The sequence below is a fragment of the Microdochium trichocladiopsis genome (genome assembly GCF_020744255.1).
Source record: "Microdochium trichocladiopsis strain MPI-CAGE-CH-0230 chromosome Unknown B0I36scaffold_4, whole genome shotgun sequence".
NCBI lineage: Eukaryota > Fungi > Ascomycota > Sordariomycetes > Xylariales > Microdochiaceae > Microdochium > Microdochium trichocladiopsis.
The window spans coordinates 1,788,747-1,815,426 of NW_025763547.1; the positions used below are offsets into that span (position 1 = coordinate 1,788,747).

At 56.6% G+C, this 26,680-nt stretch overlaps 5 protein-coding genes across 5 annotated transcripts; 4 read left to right on the top strand and 1 right to left on the bottom strand.

Moving 5' to 3' along the window:
* Positions 1-757: 757 nt before the first annotated feature.
* B0I36DRAFT_105145 (uncharacterized protein) lies at positions 758-4,614 on the top strand. The gene is made up of 4 exons (XM_046147776.1): positions 758-2,025; positions 2,081-2,284; positions 2,346-3,438; positions 3,506-4,614. Exons 1-4 carry the CDS (start codon positions 862-864, stop codon positions 4,318-4,320), a joined length of 3,276 nt encoding a protein of 1,091 aa, XP_046013945.1. The 5' UTR covers positions 758-861; the 3' UTR covers positions 4,321-4,614.
* A 2,260-nt stretch (positions 4,615-6,874) lies between these two features.
* B0I36DRAFT_361828 (uncharacterized protein) lies at positions 6,875-10,237 on the top strand (the record flags this gene model as incomplete). Its single annotated transcript, XM_046158550.1, has 2 exons — positions 6,875-8,061; positions 8,119-10,237. The coding sequence occupies 2 exons, from the start codon at positions 6,875-6,877 to the stop codon at positions 10,235-10,237; spliced, it is 3,306 nt and encodes a 1,101-aa protein (XP_046013946.1).
* A 429-nt stretch (positions 10,238-10,666) lies between these two features.
* On the bottom strand, positions 10,667-11,613 carry B0I36DRAFT_348219 (signal peptidase subunit-domain-containing protein; the record flags this gene model as incomplete). The annotated part of the gene is made up of 3 exons (XM_046156662.1): positions 10,667-10,946; positions 11,053-11,364; positions 11,471-11,613. 3 exons carry the CDS (start codon positions 11,611-11,613, stop codon positions 10,667-10,669), a joined length of 735 nt encoding a protein of 244 aa, XP_046013947.1.
* A 1,760-nt stretch (positions 11,614-13,373) lies between these two features.
* On the top strand, positions 13,374-14,890 carry B0I36DRAFT_105201 (uncharacterized protein). Its single transcript, XM_046147777.1, has 2 exons — positions 13,374-13,499; positions 13,560-14,890. Exons 1-2 carry the CDS (start codon positions 13,480-13,482, stop codon positions 14,650-14,652), a joined length of 1,113 nt encoding a protein of 370 aa, XP_046013948.1. The 5' UTR covers positions 13,374-13,479; the 3' UTR covers positions 14,653-14,890.
* Positions 14,891-22,442: 7,552 nt separating this feature from the next.
* On the top strand, positions 22,443-23,659 carry B0I36DRAFT_430413 (uncharacterized protein; the record flags this gene model as incomplete). The annotated part of the gene is made up of 2 exons (XM_046162534.1): positions 22,443-22,476; positions 22,961-23,659. 2 exons carry the CDS (start codon positions 22,443-22,445, stop codon positions 23,500-23,502), a joined length of 576 nt encoding a protein of 191 aa, XP_046013949.1. The 3' UTR covers positions 23,503-23,659.
* Between the last annotated feature and the right edge of the window lie 3,021 nt (positions 23,660-26,680).

A 26,680-nucleotide genomic window follows, 5' to 3' on the forward strand; every position in this document is an offset into this window, starting at 1 on the left:
CCAATAGACAATGATCTTGTCGACGTGGCCAGCACAAACACGCAATCCTCCCTCCAGCCGGGTGTTGTCGTCCTGCGTATTGCCCAGCGATCTTGGGTCTTGGTAAGTTTATCCTTGCATCGCCTGCATCGGACCATGCGGTGCCTTCACCACCTCCATCTAGATGGAGCCGAGAGGCACCACTCACCTCATGCCCAGGCAGGCTGACTTGCATCGCAGAGGGCGCGAGGCGACGGGCCAATCACGCCGGGCCCAAGAGATAAGTCCGCATGCTCGTCAGGCAGGCCAAGCGGCTCTCACCTGCCCGCGAGTTGCTAGCCCGTGCCGCTAGCCCCGTGCCGCCTCCCAGCCCGGCCCCAGGACGGTGCAGGTCCCCCCACTCCGTTCCGCGGTCTTCAACGTCGAGCCCGACACAACCATGCCGGGCCCTGCCTACCACCACATGCAATCTGCTTCGTATTCTGCTGGCCTGCATTCCCACCCCTCCTGCACCACCGCGGACAGGTCGCGCCATGTCGCGCCAGGCACTCCCGCCCACCGTAGCAGCCCTCCGACCCGCAGGCACCGCCTGGGCCGGGCGGTGCGATCTTGGCTCCCTGCCTCGCCCGGGCGTCGTGGACAACAAGGGTTGCCAGCATGTAGATATGGGTTGATACCACCACTCCCCCCCGCTGCTCTTCTGCGATGTAAAGCCGTCGCCCGGCTCCCTCTTCGACACAGCTCGAGAGCTGTCCCGTCTTGCTCGTCTTGTCGCAACAGTCCCTGCGTGACTACAGAGGTTTGCGTGACGCGACCAAACGACATTCGCATAGTGGCCCATCGACTCTACACGTGATAGCTGACAACCAGTGTTGTGTCAACATGCGCTGGGACACTTGTCTGGCCAGCGCCATGGCCTCGCTGGCCACCGTGGCCCGCGCGGATCCGACCTGGCCGGCCTCGACAGACGAGCTCGAGGAGATCATGTATCAGGTTTCAGGCTTCAGAGCGCGGCAGTTTGGCGGCACTGTCATCCCCTGCAACAACAAGGCTTTGGGTCCTGGTAGAAATGGGCCTGGCGAATGGATCCGGTCAGCATTCCACGATATCGCTACCACAAGAATCGCAAACAATGCTCGTGTCGGCGGAATGGACGGATCTCTACAGTTCGAGCTTAACAGCGGAGAAAACACTGGACAGGCTTTCACCACGACCCTCGTCTTCATGAAGGACTACTTTACCCTCAGAAGCAGCATCGCCGACCTGCTGTCCTTGGGTGTCTATTACGCCACGAGGTCTTGTGGAGGCCCTGCAGTTCCAGTACGTGGAGGTCGCATTGATGCCACCGCTGGCCTGGGTGCTGGTTTCATCCCACTCCCAGGGGATCCGCCTCTCACCTTTCAAAGCAAGTTCCAGCGCATGGGCTTCAGCTTGTCAGAAGCTATCGAGTTGACAACCTGTGGCCACACGGTCGGGAGTATCCACGCCGCCAACAGTCCAAACGTCATCGACCCCAGCGATCCATTGCTAGTCAATGGGGCCATTGGTGTGGACTCGACCAGTTCGCAATTCGACAACATGAATGCCATCGAGTATCTTGCATGGAACAGCACAAGCCCTTTGATCAACGGCAAAATTTCCACGACCCAGAGAAAGACCAATTCGGACACCAAGCTTTATCTGTTCGAGGGCAATGTTACCATCACTGCTGTTGCCCAAGATGACCCTACTAGCTACAATGCCCGGTGCTCGCGGGTGTTCCAGAAGATGATCGAGGTCGTCCCGGCCGGGGTGGTCCTCACCGATCCTATCACGCCATACTTCGTCAAGCCAGTCAATCTAGCTCTTGCCCTCAACAGCGGAGCTGATTCTCTGCAATTGACTGGATTCATTCGCGTCAGAACCACTGGGCTGTCCGCGGACCCAGTGACAGGCGTATCCATCACGTATCAGGATCGCAATGGTGGCAGTTCGTGTGGTGTTCTTGGCTGTACCTTCAAGCTGAACAAGCAAGGCCTCACCAAAGGATTTGATGATACATTTGACGTAAGTTCCTCGTCGTTCCCTCCTAATTACCGTGCTTTCCTGACATTCTCTCCAGTGGTATCCCATTAGCGGCCAGATCCCGACAGCTAGTGGTATTTCATCCTTTACCATCACAGTCACTACGCAGAGTGGCAGGACTCAGACTCTCGACAACAACGGACAGCTCTACCCGATGCAGGACAAGGCGATCCTCATGCAGACACAGAGCTGCTTCCTTTCATCCGGCGGCTCGTCCGGACAGTTGACGATCACAGCAGCTGTGAGTTGAGCTTCTTATTCCAGTGCTTGCGCTTTGCTCCAAGTCGACTGACCAGGGACAGATTCGTAATGACCGCCTCGGCATGCCCGCCACGTCTTTTATTTCCTTCCTGCAAGATACAGGCAACGCCAACCTGCCTGTCCCCAAGCTGCAAAACGCCACCGTCACACTGACACAGGGCCGCTGTGCTGGGTACTACACCGTGTACACCGCGTCATACACGATCCCCGGGAGCTACGGCTACGCCGCCCGGCTCGACGTCATCAGCGGCAGCGGCCCCGATATCGCCAACGACGACTTCAACTCCGTCACGCTCCTGACGGCCTCGTGCGCCAGCTTCACGTATCCGCAGCAGTCTAGCTGCTCGTCCACGCTGCCGTCGGGAGGCAGTTCGTCATCGTCTGTCGCATCAAGCACATCCGCGAGCACCAGCAGCGTGGTGTCGTCAGTTTCGAGCACCAGCAGTGGCACTGCGTCCAGCGGCACGATATCGTCGTCTTCGCTTAGCACGAGCAGCGGGTCTACCAGCAGCAGTGTGTCCTCGTCATCCTCCAGCAGCGACGTCTCCTCGTCATCATCTTCCAGCAGCAGCGTGTCCTCATCATCCACTATCAGCAGCGTGTCTTCATCAGCTTCTAGTAGCAGCGTGTCTTCATCCTTCAGCAGCGATGTCTCGTCGCCATCATCCTCCAGCAACGCTGTCTCCTCATTATCATCATCAAGCACTAGCAGCGGGACTGTCAGCAGCAGCGCGTCTTCTTCATCCTCCAGTAGCGACGTTTCCCTATCATCATCTACTACTAGCAGCTGGACTGTCAGCAACAGCGTGTCTTCAACGCTATCCAGCACTAGCAGTGGAACTTCTTCCAGCGGTACAGCATCATCGTCGTCAAGCACTAGCAGTGGGAGTGCTACGGCCAGCACGACACAAACGACGACTAGCAGTGCTACTGGGACCTCGAGTTCTGCGCCTGCCACGTCTCCGCACCACCGGGCCACGATGGGCGGCTACGCTTTTGTGGGCTGTCAGACAGAAGGCACGGGAGTGCGTGCTCTCGCCGCAAAGAACTTTGCGTACGATGGCATGACCCTGGAGAGCTGTATGCAGAACTGCACAGGATACAACTATTGGGGCACAGAGTACGGACGTGAATGTAAGCTCGGTCCCATTCTTCTACCCATCCGAATACGAATCCTATACTAACCTTCGTGTCCACCTAGGCTATTGCGGCAATTCCCTGGCTGCGACCAGTACAACGGCCGACCTGTCCGACTGCAACATGCTCTGCTCTGGGGACCAGACTCAGTACTGCGGAGCAGGCAACAGACTGGAGCTCTACCTGACCACATCCGTCCCGACCCCGACAGCGACGCTCATTCACAAGCCCACAGTCTCGCCGTACACCCGCAAGGGCTGCTACACCGAGCTCGAAAACAGCCGGGCCTTGCCAAACTCTGCACTCTCCAACGACCAGATGACCAACGAGATGTGCGCGAGCCACTGCAAGAACTACCCGTGGTTCGCGACCCAGTACGCCAAGGAGTGCTACTGCGGCGACTCGCTCGACCCGCGGTCCACGCAAGCGCCCGACGACCAGTGCAACATGCCCTGCGCAGGCAACCAGTTCCAGTACTGCGGCGGCCCGAGCCGGCTCGAGCTGTACTTCAGCAGCAGCGTGAGAGCGCCGTCCCTGCCGCAGAACATAACCACGACCGGCGAGCCCGACGGCGCCCACAGCGGCACTTTCCTGTGGTCCCTCGTGGGCTGCTACACCGAGGCCACGGGGATCCGCGCGCTCAGCGACAAGGCCTTCTTCGCAGGCACGAATAGCACGCTGGACAGGTGCGCTTCTTCGTGTCTCGGCTTCGCCTACTTTGGCGCCGAGTATGGCGATGAGTGCTACTGTGGAAATGAGTTGAACAATGGCTCTGTCCCCGTGGCTGCGTCGGAGTGTAATATGCTGTGCCCCGGAAACGAGCTGCAGTACTGCGGCGCTGGGAACAGGCTTAGTTTATATCAGATGGAGGAGAACTGATAAAACTAGTGGTAATTCTAAGGGTTGATGCAGAGCCAGTCTGCACAGGAAGAGTTGATTCAGAAGGACTAGTCGTTCCGGTGTGATAGCGTATACCATGATCTTCGAAGCAATGTTTGCCGCGCTTGTAGCATGTATGAGAGAGTACACAGATACGCTTTGCAAGGCACGCCATGATGCGTACTTTCCGTGCTCAGATATCTCTGCAACCAATTGGTTAATCAGGAACCCCGAAGGTGTCCTATCCTGCCGTGGTCAATCCAATGAAATCCGATTTGCCCAGTTGCTCTCGACGGCTTGAACTCGTGTCACTGTAAACAGAGAAGAAGAAAAAACTCCTGGCTTCCTTCTCCAGCAGATCAGACCGAGACATTCTGACCACTCGCGACGTAACGTATTCGAAGCTTGCTCCTGAGCTCCCGATGCTTCCTCCTCGTTGCCTCATTCATCATTACGTCTTCACGACGACGGAGCCTCTCCACCAAGCGACGTGGACGCTTTGCCTTCCTTGCTGAGTCTCCTCGCCTTGGCGAGCTCGTTCAGGTCGCCCGTCTCGCCGACCTGGACGTTGCCCGCCGTGGGCATCTCATGCGGCCGGTTGCCGCCCCCAGCGGCCGCGGCTGCGCTCTCCACAATGGCCTCGTCGACCTGGTCGGTCACGGCGGGCTCGGCGGCGTCGGCCTGCACGGCGCGCGCGGCCTCGGAGGCGCCCAAGGACGATCTGGGCTGAGCCGCGCCGGCGCTGCCCGAGATGCCTCCTTCCTCCTGCCCCCCTTGGTGAAGGTTTTGCTGGGCGATGTGGCTGTCATGTATACGTCAGCGGGATGGCGCGGAGGGGGCCTGAGGACTGCACGGATGAGGTTATGAGTGTCTGATGGGGCGTTCAGACTTACGTCGACTTGGGAGTTTGTGAGTCTGCCATTGCGTTATAGGCCTGGGGGGTGAGAAGTCCTGGTGATGGTTCTGGCTTAGATATCTTCTTCCTGTAGGATGGCCGTAATTGAGTGGTTCACGCAGTCTGTCACGATGCTGTAGTTTCTCTGGCAAAGCGGCCTGGTTCAGTTGGTGTCTTAAGTCTTGATGTTGTAGATGGGAGAGATGAAGGTAACCCTCGCGACTGAAGGGAGAACGAAAGTGCCTCAGAATATAGTTCTGGCAAGGCTGTGTCCAGCAATATGCTCAGGCCCTGCTGCGGAAGCTGATCCGGCTTTTTCTGGAGGTGGTGGTGGTGTGCTTGCTCAGCCTGGGTCCAGCCACCAGGGAAGGGTGATGTCATTGGGGAGCCCCGGCAGCAAGGCGATTGTGCTACTGTGGGGAAGGTGCACGCCTGCTGCCCTGGGTGCATGGTACTACCTGACAGGCACTGGTTGGTGATGGACAGGGACTCCTGCCAAAACCACAACGGCCTCTCCGACCCTGGCCTGGCCTGGGACGGCACCTGGGCCAGAGGACCCTTGGGCGACCCAAGCTAAACCGGAACAGATCCTGGAATACTACAGTAGGCGCTCTCGAAGGTCCTTGGATATCCTGATGGCGGTTGATCACATGCAATCAGGCGGCACAACCCCTGCTGGTGTCGCCAAGGGCAGAAGCCGCCAACGGGGCGTCCTAGAGCAAGCAGTCCTGCTACTAGCCAAGGTTATGATGCATTCGTAATGCCCATGAGCGATGCGCAGCGGAGAATATGAATTGTAAGTTGGAGCTGTGGAACATTGGCTACCTGCAGGAGGGCTTACGAGACGTGCCCCAGGCCACACCCGATCCAGTGCTGACCCGTGGCGCTCACGGAATGTCGCTTGGCGGGCTGGTATTCTGAGCGTCGGCCCAGAGAGTCCTGCCACGTCCAGGGAATGCCTGTCAACTTTGAGGAGGACAGGCAGCGCCAGCGTGCTATCGTCTCATCTTGACTGCCTGAAGGTGACTTGCAGAATCAATCCAGTAAGTGCCAGTGAGTGCTAGGGACAGCCTCGGTGGATTCGCAGGGCAGGACCCCTGTGCTGCTGCCCGCGCTAGTCGACGCCTGCCCAAGTGGGCCGCTGCTGCAGCGTGAGCCTCGCTCTCTCTCCAAAGGCTTGCAACCACGACCAGCTGCAGCCCTCCTCCAGCCCACCGCTGCTGCCGGCAACAACCTCGACCACGGCAGACGACAACGACACTCGGTTGCGTAACACGAAAACGCCCCTGCCTCGATCACTCAGTACAGAATGCAATAGCCCGGGAGCGCCACCTGATCTTTCGGCTCATCCGCCGCCAGCACCGCCTATTCCGCCGCAACAGCTCTTGACACCCAGCCTCGTCCTTCGCAAGACGAGACTGTTTGCCCGCAACGGCGCAGGCAGCTAGGCCACGCTCGAGTAGCTAAGCATGTATACAGGTATACCTCAGCCCGTCATCCCTGTTTGGATTAGCCCAGCGCTGACTCCTGTCGCCGTCGTCCAGAACTGCCTCCCGCCACGCCTCCATCTCGACCTGGAGGCATTCGCGGCCATTCTGCTCCTTCCAAGCCTCTCCGGACGTGACTTGCGACCGACGGCGTTTGCCTCCGGAGCCCAAAATGGGCAACATCAGAGACTTATTCAGCAACCTGGGTTCGATCAGACCGATCAACCTGCTTAGCAGGGCTGCCGATACGCCACGGCGCAACAGCTCGACAATCAAGGATTTGTCGTCGCCCCAGCCGGGCGCGCCTAGCCAAACCCACACCAGCGCCTATTTCGCTCTGCCGCAGTCACAGTCAGAAACGTCTGCAGCGACTCCTCTCTCCCGCAAGAGATCTTTCGACACCGCCACGGTCGTTAGCGACGGCTCGCAATCTCAAAGGACGCATAAATCAGGCTCCCGTTCTCTAAATGCCAACAACGTGCCTGAGCTTCGCAATCTACCCGGATATGGACGGCAGTCTAGATCAAAGAAGAGACCTCGTTATGGCTATAGCTCGTCACCGCAGGGACTCGAGCAGGACCCAATCGCCATCGAGGATGGCTTGGAGGACGAGGTCCAGCTGGTGCCGTCCCAAGACCACCAGGGACCCATGGACCCGATAGCTCTGGATCGGATAGGAAAGAGGTTCCGAGAACGGATGTCACCACGCCAGAACAAGGTGGATCTGACCCGACAGATGTCGGACGCGTCCCCAACTAGGGAAAGGCACAACCGTTTCAGCCCCGACCCGCTCGCGCACACCGACGAAGACTTCAAGATGGGTGCTAAGCGACGAGCTGCCACTACCCAAGCTCCGATGCGTGGTGATATTCGTCCACAAAAGTTCGTCAGTCACACCAAAGGTCACGCTGGGGCACTGAGATCGCAGAATCCATCCACTGCTACAGCTTCGGCATTAGAGGCTTCGAAACGCATAATCGGAGAGGGCCTGCAGCTTCGCCGAGCGGTTTCTGGCGATCAAATGTACGATGATGCTACTGAGCCCGACGATCAACACCTGATCCTTAGCCTGAGCAGCCTGAGCTCCATTCTCCACCCGAAAAATGAGGACGGCGGCGACCTGGATCAATATGGATGGTGTACCATCAATCTTGGGAAGGCATCACGAATCCACAGAACTAAGGATGAGAACGATTCTCAGTTTGTGTGCATTGCCAGGAGCAGCGATGCCGCGTCCTCTTCTGCAGGCCTAATCACACTCGAGTTTGCATCGTCAGAACATCACGTGGCTTTCTTGAAGTGGTGCGAACAATACCGTTTGCAGCACTCTAACCAGCTTAGCAATGTGATCGTGTCGAGGTAAGAATAACTCTTCTCCTTTTGTGCGATGATTGGACTTCTCTGACATTTTCACAGGCAGAAGCTCGAGGGCACATTCAGCCACAATTGGGCCGAGGCAGAGAAATTCAAGCTTGCTCGGGCTTCCACGAAACGTGGCCGCAGCCCAGATGATCTCAAGGTCATTGAGCACAACATGGCCAAGCGGAACGCGATATCGACGAGAGCAACCGCAGCAGAAGTAGAGAAGAGACCAAAGATGAGAGATGCGATGTCGGTTGATGCATTACCAGCCAAGTCAAGCGATGCGTACGCAGTCCTAGCTGAATCGCCACCATGGACAAAGCGTGTGAACAGAACCACGAGATCAACATTCGTCCCAAGGGACCTGTCACCCACGCCACCAAGTGCTCCATCGTGGACGTCGCAAAACCCTGCCTGGTCTGAGCGGTGGCGCAACTCCGTTGTCTACCCAGCGACTGGCAAGAATCGTGCGGTCGTCGACAAAGCTGATATAGAGCGGTTGAATGAGGGCGAGTTTCTGAACGACAACCTCATCATCTTCTATCTACGATATCTTCAACACAACCTCGAGCTTCAGAGAAAAGACCTCGCTGAACGGATCTACTTCCACAACACATTCTTTTTTGAGCGGCTGAAACCCACTAAGAGTGGCGCGGGCATCAACTATGAAAACGTCAAAGGGTGGACCAACAAGGTAGACCTTTTCAGCAAGGACTTTATCGTCGTGCCTATCAATGAGTACGCTCACTGGTATGTTGCCATCATCTGCAACGCCCCGAAACTCGTCGAGCCAGCAACCCAAGAGCTGGACGGAGCCGAGAAGGTGGAAGGAGATGGCAAGGAATTATCCGAAGTGCGTCCAGAAGAGACCGAATGCAGCAAAAATGACCGGTCTTCCATCGAGAGAGTCGTCTCAGATGTTGTGGATGACGGTGAGGCAGAGCTTGCAGCAAATCTGAGCCGGATTCAAGTGAGAAGTCCCGAGACAACACCAGCCACCACGGAGGCGTCGATGAAAGAATCGTCACTGCTCAAGAGCCCTGCACGACGGAAGAAGTCAAGCAAACGACAGAGCATCGGGCGCCGCTACGACCCCACGATGCCGCGGATCATTACTCTGGATTCTCTGGCCTCTCCCCATTCCCCGGCATGCGGCTGGTTGAAGCAGTATCTCATTGCAGAGCTGAAGGATAAGAAGAAGATCGAGGTTGCCGATCCTGGCTCACTAGGGATGACAGCACGCGATCTCCCTACGCAACAAAACCATTGTGACTGCGGCCTCTATCTCCTCGGGTACATTCAAGAATTTCTGGAGGACCCGGACAAGTTTGTGCGCAGTATCATGCAACATGAATATATCGATTGGAAGCTCGATCCGTCCGCCCTTCGGCATGATATCCGAAACCTGCTATTTGATTTGCAGGGAGAGCAGCAGAAGCAGGAAGATGCGGCGGCGGAAGAGCGCAAGAACAGGAAGCGAGGAGCTTTAAAAGCTAAACCACAACACACCGACGAGATAGGCAAGACAAAGAAAGACGAGGAGAAAGCGGTGGAACCCGTTCTTGACAGTCCCGACCCTCCCCAAAGGCCAAATTCATCGGCTGAGCCAGGTCCGGCGCCAGCAGCTGAAACCGTTGACGCCTCGCTGCTATCGCGTCCTACGGGGGAAGACTTCCAGGGCCCCGGTAGAGCAGATGGTTTCCTGGTAGACGAGCGATTGGGCACGGATCCGCAGGAGTCGATCGAGGAGATTCCCAACACACCAGGTATGAACGAGCGAAGACTCGGTCACGAACTCACCGACAAAGTTGTGGATATTGGGCAGTCTTTCGTTCCGTTGCTGCCAGACTCGTCAGAAGAGGACCCTTCACCACCTTCCAAAGAGCAATCATCAGCACGCGACGAGACCGATGAACGTCATGCTGCTGCCAGTGCTGTGGGAGAGGCTACTTCACAAGCCGATGAGAATGAAGAAGCCATCTTACCATCTGTCGAAACGAACTCTGCGAGGCCAAGCCCCGAGCTTCACTGTGAGAGGGGATCGGGTGAGCAATCGAGGAAACTGAGCCGCCATTTTGCGGGTAAAAGGCCTGGCGATCAGCGAGGACGCGCCAAGGTCCGGCAGGCTCAAGTCGAAGAGCAGAAGTCGGTCATTAGTCTCGACTCGGATTAGGACTGATGAGATTTTCATGATGTGGATACACGACTGTCCAGCACCCAAGGCAGAAGAAGGGCCGAGGAGTCGGCGTTGTCGCTGTTTGCTTTTCGGCATTGTTTTCGCATGGCCAAGGAGTTTGTACTGAGATTCGCGCTACTCGAGGTGATAGCGCGGGAGGTTATACCCATCGTTTTGCTTTTCGCGAACAAGCGACCCGATGTGTCGGCTGTGATGCTTTCCACGTACATGTACAAAATGCGCAGCAGGACCGTCATTATACAGTACAAGACTTCAGCGAACCGTGCACATGTTGCGATGCCTCTTTTGACATATCAAGATGCCATTTCTCATTCGATGCCAATAATGATGATTTATCCCGACCTCTCTTAGCTTTTCTTTGCCTGCCTTGTCCTGCAACTCCTCTCAAGAGAGTGTCCCCCCTTTTCACGCCTTACCGGCCTTCTTCGCCTTGCCAGAGGAAGCCTTCTCACTACCGCCGCCGGCGCTCTTGACCTTGAGAGCAGGCAGTCTGAACCTGTCGCTGATGCCCTTGGCCATGCTCTTCCACAGACCAAAGTCGCGGTCCTGGTTCCACGTGAGGGGGCCGACCCAGGGCTGCACGTTGTAGTGCACGCGCAGGGTGACGTCGTCGGCCTCGGCGATCTTGCCGGTCGGGTGGGTGATTTGGTATTTCGGCTTCTGGTTCTTGAGGGAGAGGATGCCTCTGTGTTTTTGTGTTTTGTGTTAGCGCTTCTTTGCTCTCTCTCTCTCTCTCTCTCTCTCTCTCTCTCTGAAAGGAAGAAGAACAAACAGGGGATCAAAAGACGTACCGGCTCGGGGCGATGCTCTTGCCCTCAGCGCTGCGGACCAGCTTCTTGAGGGCGATGGGTCCGAGGTTGGTGAGGTGGTCCGCGCTGGGGTTCGTGATGATGGCGTCCCAGATGACGGCGCTGTTTGTCTGGTTTGTTGACGCCGTCGCCGTTTTGCCCGTCTTGCTCGTCGTCGTCCAGTCGGCGGTCACGTACACAAAGACCTGCTTCGTGTTCCACGTGAACAGGGAGCTGAGGTCCGCGTCGAGCGAGAACTTTATGATGGCGTACTCTTCCTTCTTGCTCGAGTAGTAGTGCGGTCGGCCCTTGACTCTGTTGTTTTTGTTGAAGGCGTGTGAGCAGTCTGAGTCTCTTGAGACATGGACGGGCAACGTCCGGGCTGTCACCGTGGGAAAAGAAGGATTGCTTGCCCACTTACACTTGTACGTTTGTCGTGGAGATTGCGGCGCTAGGGGTCCTGGGCATAGAAAAGTCGGCCGCGGCAATGATGGCGGCGACGACAAAGGCCACCGTCGTGAAGAAGCCAAAGACATTCTGCAGTCTTGTGACGGCGTTGTGCATGCTGGGCTGGCTGGAGTGCCTCCTGTGGGAGGTTCTTTCGAGAGGGAGTTGGTAAGTTCGTGGCTCGTTGGCACTGGTACAGTGAGGGTGTCGCAGTCGCGTTACTATGCGGTCGTGGCAGCTGGGTTTTGACGATGTCCGGCCCCTGCGATTGACCAGCACGGAACAGCGAAAGGAAGGAGCGGAGGTGTGGGCGCCTCAAGAGCAGGATCTGGACAGCTTGTCAGAGGAGGACACACGCATCGACGACGGCAGTTGGCCGTGTACGGTACTGTAGCTTGGGTGGAGGACCCTTGTGATCGCTGCGGGTGGGCTGCTGGCGGAGCTGCTGCCCGTGTGGCCACGTTGAGTCGATAAGCGCTTATCGGAAGCACAGCTCCAGCCCGCAAGCCTGCGTCACTCCTTGGCACTCGCCGAGCGCGATTGTCTTACAGGAGATGCATTCATGATAATCGCTCAAGGACAAATCATTCGACGGCAAACGACCAAGCACACAGTCAAAGTTGCACGGCGAACACCTGGCGAGTATCCACTCTAGGTACTGGGTCCTTTGTCTGGGGTTCCCTCTGCTGGTCGCAAGAATTTGGGCATTGTATAGTACTTGGACAGGGCGCTGGATGTGTCACTGTTTCACGGCTATGCTTTGACGGAGCTGCCTTGGACTACATGCATCTGGGATGGGTCAAATAGTGCGGTCCGTCCCCAATGTGTACTCCTCTCGCCACGCCGACTTTCCTCAACATTACTTGGTAGACTTAGCAAAGGCGGCGTTTGAGATCTCCTGGTCGCGGACAGCAATCGTTTGTCGGTCCGCCCTCTCTTCAGGAGTGAGCCCCCCAGATTTCGTCAAAACAAAGAGTTGTTCATTAGGTCTATCGTACAGCCGATAGATCATCGTGTCCCCCGCCGGTGTTCGTACAAGTCTCGTTCGCCATCCTTGGTGACGTTGATTGTGTCTATATCGGCACCAACATGGAGTTCCTTTAGCCCCGCGTGTCGATTTCAAGTATAGTACATGGTCTTTGATTCTCCTCTACACGGTGTACGGGTGGGACACCGTCTAGGAAAGAGGAGACAGCAGTCTAGAGAAGAGGATATCAGTACTGGAAAGTCATGGCCTGGTCGTGGACGGGGATCGCCCACCTGATGATGGAAGGCTTAGGCTCGCTCCGGGTGTACCCTGTTCTTCACGTTAGTTTCGTGCCGTCTGGTCGCTGTCGAGAGCCATCGTGCGCCATTGGGTTGCTCGTACCGAGGTAGAGGATCATGGGAATGTAGCCGCTGCAGCGAGGGTTAGCGTGGGACCCGAGATAGCAGAGATGTGCGGTAGCGTACTAGTGCATGGCGACTCTGCCGACCTCGATGAGCTTGCCGATGCGCTCCTGTTGAGGCAATGGTTAGTCTCGAGTACATGATGTCGCCTGGCGGAAGCAGCGGGCGCGCGTGCGAACCTTGGACTCCTCGGAGAGCGCGAACATGGTGGGCGGATATCTGCTGGAATCTGGCGAGACGGGATCGGGTGAGCGGGCGCCGAGTTGTCGTTGCGCGGTCGACGATGCTGTTGTGCGGGCAGGTAGATGGGCGACGATACGATGATGCTGCAGACTGACGGCAGAGAGCTCAAAATCTGACCCAAAGCTGCCGCGGGCAGGTGGGTCCCGGCCCTTGGTCATGATTGGTGTGGGCGGCTGCGGGCAGTCATGGCAGGCACGACTGCTCCAGCACGCGCCTGTCGGTATGTAGCTCGCGCTGCTGCATCCGACAACTTTTGGTGAAAAGTTACCTGGGCCCGTCAACCAAGTGCCAGCTCCATCACCGCCCTCGACATCCTCACTCTGCGCACGCACGAGGCGTGCAAGTACAGCCATGTCGGGCGCTAAGCACTGGTAAGCCATATGTCGTTTTGGCCCACAGCCCTCGCGCTCTTCTCTGCTAACACTGCCCAGGGAGCAGGACAAAGAGGCGACAGTCTACGTCGGCAACATCGACGAGCGCGCCACCGATGCCCTCATCTGGGAGCTCATGGTCCAGGCCGGCCCTGTCGTCAATGTCCACCTCCCCAAGGACCGCGTCACGCAGTCTCACCAGGGCTTCGGCTTTGTCGAGTTCAATGGCGAGGTCGACGCCGACTATGCCGCCAAGATCATGAACGGCATCCGCCTCTTCGGCAAGCCTCTCCGCGTTAACAAAGCGTCCGCCGACAAGCAGAAGCCTCTCGAGATCGGCGCCGAACTCTTCATCGGAAACCTCGACCCCATGGTCGACGAGAAGATCCTCTACGACACCTTTAGCCGATTCGGCACCCTCATCGCACCACCAAAGGTCGCACGCGACGACAAGGGCCTCAGCAAGGGCTACGGCTTTGTGAGCTACGCCAGCTTCGACGCCAGCGATGACGCAATCAACAACATGAACGGCCAGTTCCTCATGAACAAGGACGTCAGCGTGCAGTACGCCTACAAAAAGGACGGCAAGGGAGAGAGGCATGGAGACGAGGCCGAGAGAATGCTCGCGGCGCAGGCCAAGAAGCACAACGTCACTATCGAGACACAGCCCATGCCCCCTGGTCTGCTTCAACAGCCCTCCCAAGCCGCGCCACCGCCGCCTGCTCGGCCACCTCCCATGGCAAGTGGCGGGTTCGATCCGTCAATGAATGGCATGCCGCCACCAATGCCCCGTCCCGTAGGCTTCGCGCCTGGTCCAGGCGGTCCAGGCGGTCCGCGTGGCCCGCCGGGACCGCCGCCAGCTTTTGCAATGAACAATGGACCACCCATGCCCGGGCCAGGCCGTGGCAACCTGCCACCACCACCGTCCGGCTTGCCTGCGAGACCTCCTCCGTCAGGATTGCCTGCCAGACCGCCGCCTGCCCAGGGAGGTTATGGCAGCCCAGCAGATTTCCATCCTGGTCATCCTGGTTTGCCAGCTCCTCCGGGCCCTCCTGGCGGTTTCCGTGCTCCAATGGCGCCACCTGGATTTGGACCGCCAGGAGGCGCGCCGCCCCCTCCTCCACCAGGATTTGCACCTGGTTATGGACGATGAATGGGAATCCAGGAGTCTGACAGAGAGGAGACTCAATCCTGCAATGTGCTGGCTGGGATTTGAGGGGCGGCCCACGAGATACTGGCTCACTCCGTCGCGGTCGACAGCTTTTAGGGGCTAGAAGTCTGCGCGATACTCTGGACACAGAAGCTCTTAAACATGCGCGAGACCATGAGCGCAATCAACGAGCTCAACGAGACGCACACGCGAGACAAGCTCACACTCGAGCCGCACTACCGCTTCGCATTTAGTGCGAGTACAGGGTCGAGGTTGAGCCGTAGCCGCAACCACTATTCCGCCACGTCCATGCGGTACCTCGGGTCATTTTGTGGCACCAATGAGATGATCCACGAGATCTGTGCAGCTCTGTGGCTAAATCATCCCCATGGTATTTTCACTGGGCTACCGCGTCCCATTCCACAGTGGGGTGGCAACAGACGGTCTGAGCAAAACGGGAGCTGGAGACTACGGGCTGTCTATGGATGAACACTAAGGGGATCACGATGGCACGTTTCCCCCTCAAATCCATCGAAAGCCTCGAGCTTGTCTTTGGTGTCCGTGACGTGGGAACAGGTTGGAAAGCACAGAAAGCACAGCATGTAGAACAAAACTGATACCCTGCTATCTAGCGAATCGAATGCAGTACCACGTCTTTGAAATATGTGCGTCGAGTATGACAATGAACTCTTGATGAACAACTGATTATTTGTTCACGTCCCCTGTGCTTCGGAGTGGCCGCAGAAAACTTGGTCGTAGATGAAACTTTACATGTCAACAGCCTCTGAAGTCTTGCGTGCGGCGCGAGCGATTGAACTTGAGAAGCACCATGACCAACATTACGAGAAGTCGTTCTTACTTGAAGCTGCCCAGGTGTACAACCAGCTTCTCTTGGAAGTTGTCCATCCCCATCTTGACCATAATTGGCAAACACAGATTAGAGTCGGGCTGCATCAAATGTATTTGGGCTCGGCGCTTGTGATCCTATCACGCCAGGAAGCTTCGATTTCACCGCTTGTTTGTGGAGTCTCAGAACCATAACAGCTGGCTCATTTACGAGTACTAGCTTCACAATAAGATCAGTACACACGGACATGAACTGCGGAATGCCCGCGCGAGGACCGAGCTGTCCTCGTTTTTATGACCTGCTTACTCTCGGCCAAATTTTCTCTTGTTTTGTGCTATGCATCTCCCCGTAAATCAGAGGCAGACTTGAGCGTGATGATGGGGAAGGTCACTCTGTCCACCGCTCTCCGTGGCATGCCAGCATGCGCGAGATCTGCGAGAGGGATTAGCTGCCGCCATATTTTATCATCACCTTTGTGTACGATTTCTGTCACAAAGTAAGGCTCGTCGACCGAAAAAAACAGGATATCCAGCACAGCATATTCATCCCCGTGCGGCACCCTACACCAAAAGTCAAAGAGCACGCTGGTTTCGGTGCCGCGCACATTTGTGTAGCTAGGTAAGTCGCGTGCTCACGTAGAGCCGAGCCCGTCTACTCCGAGCATCACGGCAGACTGTGCTGCTTCTGCTCCCCTGCCGTTATGGCGGTCAGGTTGCTCCAGATGGCGTAATCAAGAATTCCTTCGCTGCGAGATCGAAGAACAGCAATGTGAGCTCCGTCCTCGGTACAGATCAAAATGCCTGACATGAAACTCCGCGGGTAACCACCGCACATGCGTCCTCGAAATAGACCAAACGCAACAGCGCATTCGTGTCGTACTCTGGACAACTACAGCTAAAGCTCGGAATCACAAAACTTCCCACTAGAAGTGCTAGTGATGCCGCAATAGACCAAGGTGAAACGGGCTCGTCTAGTCGAGACAATGGTCTACGGGCAATCATAACGTGATATATGTCACTCGTCCAGGAGGACACTCACGCCTCCCCCAGTGGTTCAGCACAACGATTCAGCAGTGTTGTGGTCTTATTTCGGATAATTCACGACGAAAACATGCAAACCCAAATCACTTCCCTGAACGGCACGAGCCAACGGAAATCGCACGAGCCGGGTGCGGCAACCAAGAAGAACAACAGGTCCGGGATATATATATGTCGTGATAGCGAGGGCTTTTCTTCCATATGTTGAGTGAGTAGTTTCCGTGGAACTTGAGGATATGCTTGCAATAAAAGAATAATCACACGATACCAAACCAGACCAGAGACATCAAAGGTCACTTCAGTGAAGCCTAGTTTCCCACTCTCCTTTCTTCCATTTTGGCTGGACTTTAATCCCCCGCTCCTCCGTCACAATGTACGAAGCGATTCCGTCGACCATAAGCTTCCACGGGCTTGATCAGTTCACGCATCGTCATCTGCGAGAGAAAACCTCTAAGCCTGGCTGACTTGCTTGCTGATCCTGGGACCCCGCCGAGGTGCTTTCCAAAAGCGAGATGGAACACAAGAAACGCTGGACGACCGCAACAAACAAAAGAAGCACATGCCCAAGAGCTAGGGGTATGGCCATCAACCTCCCTGGGCGGCTCGGGCAGGACCAGCGTGGGGTTCACCATCTACCTACAGTCCTGCACCCACCCCCAACGAGGCGAGGCGAAGCGAGGCTGCCACTCGTGGAATAAATCCTCATTGTGTCGGATGCGCTGGCGATAGATAAGTAGAAGCGGAAGCTGGCCTATCTCTGAACAACGGGCAGATGGCCGCGCAATAACCCCAGTAGGAATCAGATCAGCCAACGTCGGTAATGAGATGTAACCTGCAAGAGTCCTACAAGCACACGGCCGAGGAGAGAGAGAGCAGGCCATCAGGTAGCCCGCTCTCTGGCGGCGCAAATATTTCAAGTAACGACAGGCAGACCGAGAACAAGTTTGGGAGAGCCTCGCGGTTTTCCCAGCCGTCCTCCTCGTGTCCACACCAGGCAGTCCACCCAACAGCGTTTGTCAAGCATGTGATCACCAATCTACGTAAACAATGACTGAAGGGGTTGACCCGGATAGGAAGGCTCAAGCATCCGGTCAGAGAGTCATCCTCGCCAGCTCCAAAGCGGAATCATCACGTACAGGCCCCAGGAGAAAAGGATCACGAGAAACGGGAGATTCTTGGATATGGTTGACCAATTGTTCGCTACCTTGCCAACGCAATACGATTATTGCAGACAATGCAGACGACAGCCTCTCCAGCATGCACTATCACGTTGTCGTGTTTGGGCTGAGTGTGCCCCCCAATATGGCGAGCAGAGGACACAACAGGTTCTTGCGCCGCCAATTCCAATGTCCGACACGTGATAATTGACCTTCCGGGCTGCCTCACCTGTTTGAGCAGGTCGTTCCTTCATGCCCGTTCTCTCCTGCGAACGCTCGCTTCTTTCCCTTGTACACCCATTCGAACCAAATAGCGCCCCATTCTGCGTCGTTCTGGGAGTTAGAAAGCCCCGTGAGCACACTTGCCGTGCTTCCCTTCCGGCTGCAAGCGCAAAAAGGCGGTTTTATGACTTGTCAATACAGTACCCCAAGTTCGAAGAATCCAGAAGCGAAACAATCAATCATCTGCCGGTCTACAGGGAGAGACCTTCGCCTCCTTGGCGTGTACATACCCTTTCACGCCCCACGACTACCCTACCAGGCCGAGCGAGATGTGCCACATCCGTACAGGTGGCCCACGTGCAAAGAGGGTGTGTGCGGACGGACGGCGATAGCTTCAGCCTCAGTCTATGAGCCCGCTGCTCGCCGAGCACCCGGCCACCCTGGCAACACCTGGACGCAGGCTGTCCGACAAGAATAGATCTGGCAAGGTCTGACGCCGCAAAATAAGAGCGAGATTGTGTCAGGTGGGATTCGTACATGCGAGAGACGTGGAGGCGAGTCTACGCCTCAGTGAGGAGAACGATGAAGTCTGCAAGGGTTGCCTGTTTCGATTAAGGATTGTTTCGTGAAGCTGCGTGGTGGTGTGAAAATCTACAGTGAACAACACCCTTGTCGGAGCCTTCAACCACAAAGCTGCGCCGCCTCGTTGAGGTGACGCGATTGGAGCTGCCGCTGAGAATGGAAGGATCAGTATCATGTGGTCCATGACGGTGCTCCTGCCACCGGGCATTTCCGCAGGCGAGATCATGACATGGCAATGTTGCCGCCCTGTAAATTCATTGGAGAACTGATGCTTGAGGCGGGGGTTGTTGCCATGCATGACAGCCAGCCAGGGGGGTGATGACATCCTGGCTGCCATTCTGGCTGTCCCATTGCAGCCCGTAAACCTGGTTGATCGGTTTCATGCATTCCAGAATATTGCCAAAAAGAGAGCAAGACGCGAAGCCCGGCACCACCAAGTGCCGTCCCTCATTGTAGCCTGCATTCTGGAGCTTCGCGATGGCATTCTGCGATGCGTCACATGGCCTTTTTGCCAGGGGGCGTGATGAGTGCAATCATGGATAGCCTGGTCTACGTTAGCGGTCAGTTGTCTGGCTGAGTGCGACAAAAGAATGGAGTCCGAGCCAGCATCCCCTGCCTTGTCAGGTGGCCAATAGTGAGCGCTATTCAACCTACGACGGCACTGCTACAAGGACAGGGTCATCACTGCTTCGTATAGTGCGATTTTGCGAAGCTGTTGTCATTCTGTGGTCACAAAGCTGCCCGCCTTTTTCTCTAAGAGATCATCGGCAGTCGATAACAGTGAGCGTGGGAACGCCCCCCTGCAGGTGAGATGAAGAACACATGCTTGCATGAGTTGACGAGCCGAAAAGTGACAACTCACAATACCAAGAACAGTTGCCGATATTTTTCCTCTGGGAGCAGTCGCGCTCCCGTACACCGCTGCCTTCAGAAAGGGGGGGGGGGCACATTTTCGGGACGGCTACAGAATTCTACATCAAAGACCGCTGTGAATGGTGAATGTGACCGTCGTGTGCCAGTATCGTGGATGCTGATATGTAGCCTTCGGCCTGGGAGGGCTCAGCACACCGCCACAAGCATACACGTGCGTCGCGATTGCCTTGCGTCAAGTTGTACTGGTCCAAGTCCTGGTCAGCCTAATTCTTTGCACGCGTCGCCAGCAGGAGACACCTACCCAAGATCGCTGCTCAAGGTGCCTGGAGGCTCGAACATTGATCATCCGGAAAGCCGTCTGTCCGTCCGCCCGGCATCGGCATCGGCATGATCGTGTGTCCGGTCGGGAGTGGCTGCTTGCTGACGCTGCCATAAGGTAGTCCCCTCAGGCGACTGCATCGCTGACGACCAGGTGCTGGTTGGGGCCTTGCAGCCTTTCCGTGGTTCCTTCCCACTCATGTGCAGGCCCGTCTGTTGTGGTTGATACTGGGCGTCAACATGACGTTGGCAGCGCCTGGCGTGGCTCATTGTTGAGACTCGGGGCGGGCTCATTCGCGTTGGAGAACAGCCAGCCAAGATCCTCCGCGAGTGGAAGGCACGAGCGAGGCGGCGGGGGAGGCGGAAGGTGGGGCGGCGCACAGTGACGGGTCAGGCGCTAACCAGTAGTGCCCGCCCTGGCGTGACCCGCCAACGACGACACCAACGACGCCACACGCCAGAAGGAGGGCAGCCACCCACTCACCAACCAACCCCTCGTCCACCGCTCACTCCGACCCAGACAACCTCGAACCTGGACACCCCAGAGGGCATCCTAACACACAGCAACAGCACCTCGAACAGCTGCAGCAACCAATTCCGCAGGCGGCACCTCTATCCGCGGCTTGGCGATCTACACCCTGCCGGCAGCCTGCGCGATCGCCGGGCTAACCTGGGATCGGTGGAACGTGCATCGCACTGTGCCTGCCCAGCCCACCCACAAGGCCCTTCACGCCTCTGCTCGAAGATGCACCGAGTCGCCCCAACCCGATGCTTGGAACCTTGTGGCTGTCCAGGGCCTGTAGATCCTCCATTGTCGACAGCGTGTCTCCTGATCGAACACTGTCCTGGCCCGCCAGACCACGCGAGCCATAATCAAAGTGCTTACGAGTTGTCGCAGATTGCTCCTCTGTGGCTGCCATCTCACGCTGTGGCGTGTTACAGCTACCATAAAGTCCAGAGGCAGCACTCCGCACTTGATTGCTTAAACATAACATGATGCTTTCCGAAGACACTGGTGTGCAACAACCCTTCTGGAAATGGAGGATGTGCCACAACGGCGCCCGGGAGAACAGATCGCGTCTCTGAGGTCACACAGAGATACCAAAAGATTCCACATCAACGTACATCGCCGCTGAAACGCGACTGGGGATCTACCCCGGGCACCAGGCGCATGGAAGATACGGCACTTCCCACCTCCCGGACACCGAGAAGGAGCCACCCTGCAGCTCGACCAGATGAATGCAAAGTACTGCGAAGGTTGCGTGGTTGGCCAGCCATGCAGCGCCACCAATCCGACCTCGGCCAGACGCTGATGTCTCTCAACTGCTAGGCTGTCTCACATAGCACGCCAGAGGTTGTATGTCTGACAACCAGCAGTCTACGGATAGCGTACTTGCTTCCCCGGAGCAGCCCAAGGCGGATGAATCCATCCCGTCCTCCCCGGCACTGGGACCTGAGGGTCCTGACCTTTCAGCTGTGCCTTGCGTCGTGCAATGCGATTCGCTCAAGCCAGGAATCTGGCGCCTACCCCAGCGATCCCCACCCCCCATCATGTCCACCATCGAGTGCACCTGCACTGCATCAGGGCAGCCTCAGATCTCGCTTGCCAGCCACGTTGGTCCCTTGCAGAAGCTACTGCTCTGTAACCGGCACATTCCAGAACCGAGTTATTCCCGCCTCGCGACTCAGAGCTGTATTGGCGGAGGCGGCCAACGAACCGATCAGCATGCTGTCAGGCTGAAGGAAAGTATTCCGGTTGCGGCGTAGCATTTTGCCAACTCGTGTGTCAACCTTTCGCCCGGTAGTAGTCGGAAGGACCTTGATATCGCACACCATGTGGAAAACTCCCAGCCAAGGCCAGTCACAAGAACCTCACATAACATGGATCAGCAACTCGCGCCCAGTTTCTTTGCGACTTTGACGACTTTGATGAACGTCGCGGCATTCGCTCTACGCAACGTGGACAAGGACAGGGAATACCTAATGTGGTGAAAGGACTGCCAAGGCATGAGTTTGCGAAACCATTCCCTCGAAAATGACAGCTTTACCATCCTTGAAACACATGCATGGAATGCATGATGAACTCGTCTGACAGAGACGCTTTGGGGCACAAAACTTCGCAAAGAGCACGCCGAGAATAGACTATCAACGTGGAGTCGCCCCGAAATGCGTGCTGGAGATGAGCGCACAGACCAGCCCAAATGTTGCTCTCAGATGGGATGACATATGACCAACCAGCCCATATACCGAGAGAGATATCCCTGACGAAATCTGTGGTTACCCAGTTTGGGACTCCCTTGCGAGACCCAGCTCACGCTTTCGTTGGCTGGCTCATGATTTGGAGGGCGAGATCTATGGACTGGGGTCCTTGAACTAACGGGCCCGAATACGTGGGACGCAGCACTACCCCCGCCAGCACGGCGACAACCCCAGGAGGGTACTATGAGTTGAAGAATGCATCAAATCGAGGCGAAGTCGTAGCATGGTCCTGTCTCATCAGTGAACCAGCATCTCCGCACATACGAGTTGACGAAGAAAGTGATATATGATATCTGATGGTCCGGCGGTGTGCACAGTGCGCAATTCTTCTAAGACTGCCTGCTGGTGCCTTGATCCCTGCCAGGTTGTCAATACTTGACAGGGAAGATGACTTAGGACTACACGGAGCTGTCATTCGCCGACCCCGCCGCTAACCTGCCTAATTAAGTGCTCTAAAAGGAACACAGAACTGTTAAGCCCATTCTGCTTCTCTGCGTTATGGACTTTACAGAATCCGCTGAGGGCTTTGAGGGTGAGCTGGTTCTCATCTACACGAAACATGTATTCAATCCGGCCACGATGGTTGTTGGTGATGCCACCCCCTTTGTTGTCGAGGACATGGTATCGCGGCTACCAGCCGGCAACCTCCGGGACTGGCTGAGTGGTTCAGATTACCGGTCTTGGCGTCTTCAGCAACCAAGAGTTCTGTCCAGAAAGTCCAGCACTTTGTGATTACAGAATGTACCACCAGGGATCCTTCTCCTCCACACAACAACGCCCGGCCCACGCATGTCAACAGCCGCATAGACCGCTATTCACTTTGTGGCTCTTGCCGCACTCCAAGCGAAATCGGCCCTGGAGCATGCATAGGCACTTGTTTCAGATTCGGACCAGCCTGGAGGATGCCCACCACGGACATCCCCGCCATTAAGCCTCGAAATAACGGCGTCACGACCTAGGTATGTTCAGTACAATGGCTCCCGATATATGCCAGGTACTGGTCTTATGATTGACAGCCACTGCGGGTGATCACCCGGTTGAACAAAGGCTGGAACCCCTCTTGGCGGGCTTTCGCGAACTCGGGGACACCGTGTGCCGTTTCAGAGCGCGCAATGGCGTCACCTTCTCTGTGCCATCCTTGTTGCGGCTGGACCTGGACCCGGCTCACCAGCTTGGTGGTTTGGTTTCTACCAGTTCCCATAGGAACTTGTTTGATACGTACCTGTCCTTGGACACTGGCTGGCTCTGGCCGGCGGCACTCAGCCACGAACGTGGTGCGTGGACGGGGAACAAGACGATCGTGACATGGTCATACCGGCAGCTGGACCCTTGTCCCAGATCTATCTGCATAAGGCCAGCCTGGCGATCCACCAACAATTTCGACGTGCGTATTCCAGATCCGGATGGTCTTCCCCGGGGTGCACCATTCGGCAAGACCAACCAAGTCTTTGAAAGAAACAAAGAAAAGAGAAACTTCATTCAGCATGTCTCTGAAATCTACACGCCAGGTAGAGGGGGCGTGGATGAACGCGCAAGCAGGATGATGCGGTTTGATTAGCGACCACCACATGGCGGATCGTGGCGGCGGAGAGTTTCGAACGAGGCCGCCAGCCCCGGGAAAAGTCACGGCGGCGAGCATCAACCGGCCATTGAACCCGATTCCTCCGTCCCGGGGCAGACAAAGTCCCGCCTCGCCCACGCGCTACCAACGCTCTAGTGCAACGCCGTAAGGCAAAGCGATCTCTATTGGGACAGGTGGAGTCGAAATGGAGACACTTTGCTCTCCCGCGAATTGAAAGGGCACCAATCAGTGTTTGATGATGACCTGGGCCGGAAAGCTAGACATAGCTGCTCCGCGTTATTGTCTGTGTGCCTGAGAGTGTGTGACTGTGTCTGTGCGTCGGCTTGATGCAAGTCATGCTCAATCCCATGGATGAGGAGGAGGCGTGCTGTCCATTCATTTGCCGACCACATCGCTGGGTCTCTGGCGCATCGCAGCCACAGGCACGGTCGATCCCAACTAATTACCTGCCGTAATGTACCGCACCCCCTCTCTCTCCTGCTCTGTGTGGCAGGGCCACTACCGTCAGAGATCTCAGCTGAGCTGCTGAGCAGTGGGCTCCTCCTCCTCCTCCCATCCATCCATCCATGTGCCTAATATCGAGCGCCGCATCTGAGACCTGCCGATGGACTAGCGTCAACCGCCCCAGCTGTATGTCATAGATTACTGGGGCATGGGCGGCGGCGACAGCGGGCGGACCGGGTTCCGCAGTGGCTGTCCGTTGTCGCGATAGGCTGAGAGTCGCAGCAAGGGAGAGGAGGAAAGTGAAACGAAAGGGAAAGGAAGCCCCGCCGCCCGCCTGTCGCCCTCTGGCCGTCCCCCGCCCTGGTCGTCGACCCCGACCCGGCCTTGAGCTGGCACGTGAGAGAGAGCGAGAGAGAGAGAGCTCGAGTACACGGCCAACCCCCCTCCAAGCCAAACCATGAGCCTCACATTGCGCCTGGAGTTGCCCCATCGTTTTTCGCGCGCGTCGATAAGCACATTCAGTCAATGAGCGACGGAACGGGGGAGAAGGGTCGCCCGTTTTGTTGTTTGGGGGGCGCTTTTCTCCTCTGCTTTAGCTTTTGCCCCACGACGAAGAGGGGCTTTCTCGTGGTTCCCCATCCACCACCACCGCCACGGCCCACGACCACGACCAAGCCGTGTTTCTCTGTGTGTAAAAGTGGTGCATGTTTTAGCAAGCAGCACGACGACGATGAGAGCAAGGACCACCACGCCGGCTCCCCGGATGTCAGTAATTGCAGTAAAACGCCCTGCTACTGCTGATCATGCTGCTGCTGCTGCTGCTGCTGCACAAAAGAACAGACCACCACTCACGCATTCACTCACTCACTCCGCCCCCCCGCCAAAACAAAAACAAAAGAGAGTTTTTTAAGGTTTCGGCAATTGTTCAAATCCAGCAAATGCAAACAAACCACAGAGCACCCCATGGTACGAGATTCTCCAAGTGGTCTGATCGGGATGCGTGGGAGCAAGATGTGCTGTTTTTTTTTTCTTGTTGCCCGTTCTGGGTCCCCCGTCAAAGACACGGCAACTCGCCCTGCTGCTCTCTTGCGTAACCCTTTTTGGGGGTCCAGAGGGATAGATTCCGTTGGGGCAAAGCCCAATCACGCCGAGTAGCGTAAGTAAAAGGTGTTGACCCCACTGTCATGATGATGAAATGTCAGAAAAAAAAAGAAGAGGCATAACTGAGCTCCCCTGCCGAAGGGTCGTCGACAGAAACCCCATTGGATGCTGTAGATAAGTTGCTGGCCACGCGGCTCCCGACGGCTCCGCAAGGACATGGACATGGACATGGACATATGTGCCCAGGGAACAATGCCCTCTCCACCCCCAAAAATGGGCCTCCCACATGGAATAAACAACTGCCGGCGTACTGTAGTAGTTAGTAGCAGTAATAGTAAGTAGTAGTAGCAGCAGGCCTTTGCGCACAAACAGCACGCCTGTCGTTGTTTCGGCTGTGTGTCACAGCCCACCCCCGACCGACCGGCGACCCTCCGACTGTGAGTGGGTTAGTTTTTTCTTTGACAGCCAGGGAACCCCCGGCTACCTCTCCCGCCGTCTTGGGATGACCTTTACGGCGAGACGCACCCCCTCCCTCTGCTGCTGCGCCCCTCCTCTGGTGTGGCCCTGCCTGTGTGCCTGCGTGCCTGCCTGCGTAGTCCGCAGATTACCGGACGATGGGCATGCGCATGTGTGAATGCGTATGTGCGTCGCGAATGCTGGTGCGCTCCAGATGCGGGCTTCCCGGACACTCCAGGGCCAGGGCCAGGGGTCCTCCTCCCCCCATGGCGGCGGCGTCATTCGCAAGTCACAAGGGGGGGAGAGGAAGCAAGAGAGTTACTTTGGGGAAAAATCCGCGAAGGGAAGAAGGGGGGGGGGGCGGGTTAGGAAGTTGAACCCCCCTCCCCTTGTTGCTCAAAAGACATTCCCACTTCCAAGATCCGTGCATCAGATCTCTGGTGCCGATCACCGACCAGGCGTGCATCGACAAGGTACACTGCCCTATTCGGTGCGCGTAGCGAAAAATAGGGACAAAAAAGAATCCCGGATCGATGGGGTAAGTGCGTACTAGGTGGGTGTGGGCAGACCTGCCAGGTCGGAAAGGGCCAGGGTCAAGGGACCCCGGGTCGATGGTCTGGCTGCTGGGTGGATATCATTCACTTGCCTGGTTTGCCGGCTTGCAGGGGGAGGTTTGTTGGAGGGCTTTGTGGGCTTTCGCATCGTTTCACCCCGTAAGGACGACGCGAGAGATACGTCACATCCCAGCGGATGCCTCTTTTCTCCATCGACTCAGAACTCTCCCCATTGCTGGGATATGCGAGTGGGCATGCCCTGCTTCAGGGGGGACAAAATGGTGCAATGGGCGGGAGGAGTGTAATGATCCGCACACTTTCTGGGATATATGTCGTGATGGTGATGTTGTTCTGGCCTCAAAGGAGCCCTCGCAAGCCGCCCTCCAAAAGTCAAAACAACATGTCGTTTCTGTTTCTTGCTCTGATTGGACGGGACGTCCGCATGGGTGTGCATTTCGACTTCCAGAAATCAGCCAGCCGCCCGAAAATAGAGCCCTGATCCCTGTACAAGGCGAGGTAGTAGGAAACTGGCGTCACTTTGCTCCAAAACATATCAGGGCATATCCCGGGAGAAATCATCTTCTAGTGAGCCAATTGGT

What these genes read in the sequence shown, in the direction of transcription:
- B0I36DRAFT_105145 (XM_046147776.1), top strand. Translation starts at nt 862, where the DNA reads ATGCGCTGGGACACTTGTCTGGCCAGCGCCATGGCCTCGCTGGCCACC. An exon ending in AGTTGACGATCACAGCAGCT is followed by an intron (nt 2,285 to 2,345) that starts GTGAGTTGAGCT and finishes GACCAGGGACAG; the next exon opens with ATTCGTAATGACCGCCTCGG. An exon ending in CACAGAGTACGGACGTGAAT is followed by an intron (nt 3,439 to 3,505) that starts GTAAGCTCGGTC and finishes GTGTCCACCTAG; the next exon opens with GCTATTGCGGCAATTCCCTG.
- B0I36DRAFT_105201 (XM_046147777.1), top strand. Translation starts at nt 13,480, where the DNA reads ATGTCGGGCGCTAAGCACTG. An exon ending in ATGTCGGGCGCTAAGCACTG is followed by an intron (nt 13,500 to 13,559) that starts GTAAGCCATATG and finishes AACACTGCCCAG; the next exon opens with GGAGCAGGACAAAGAGGCGA.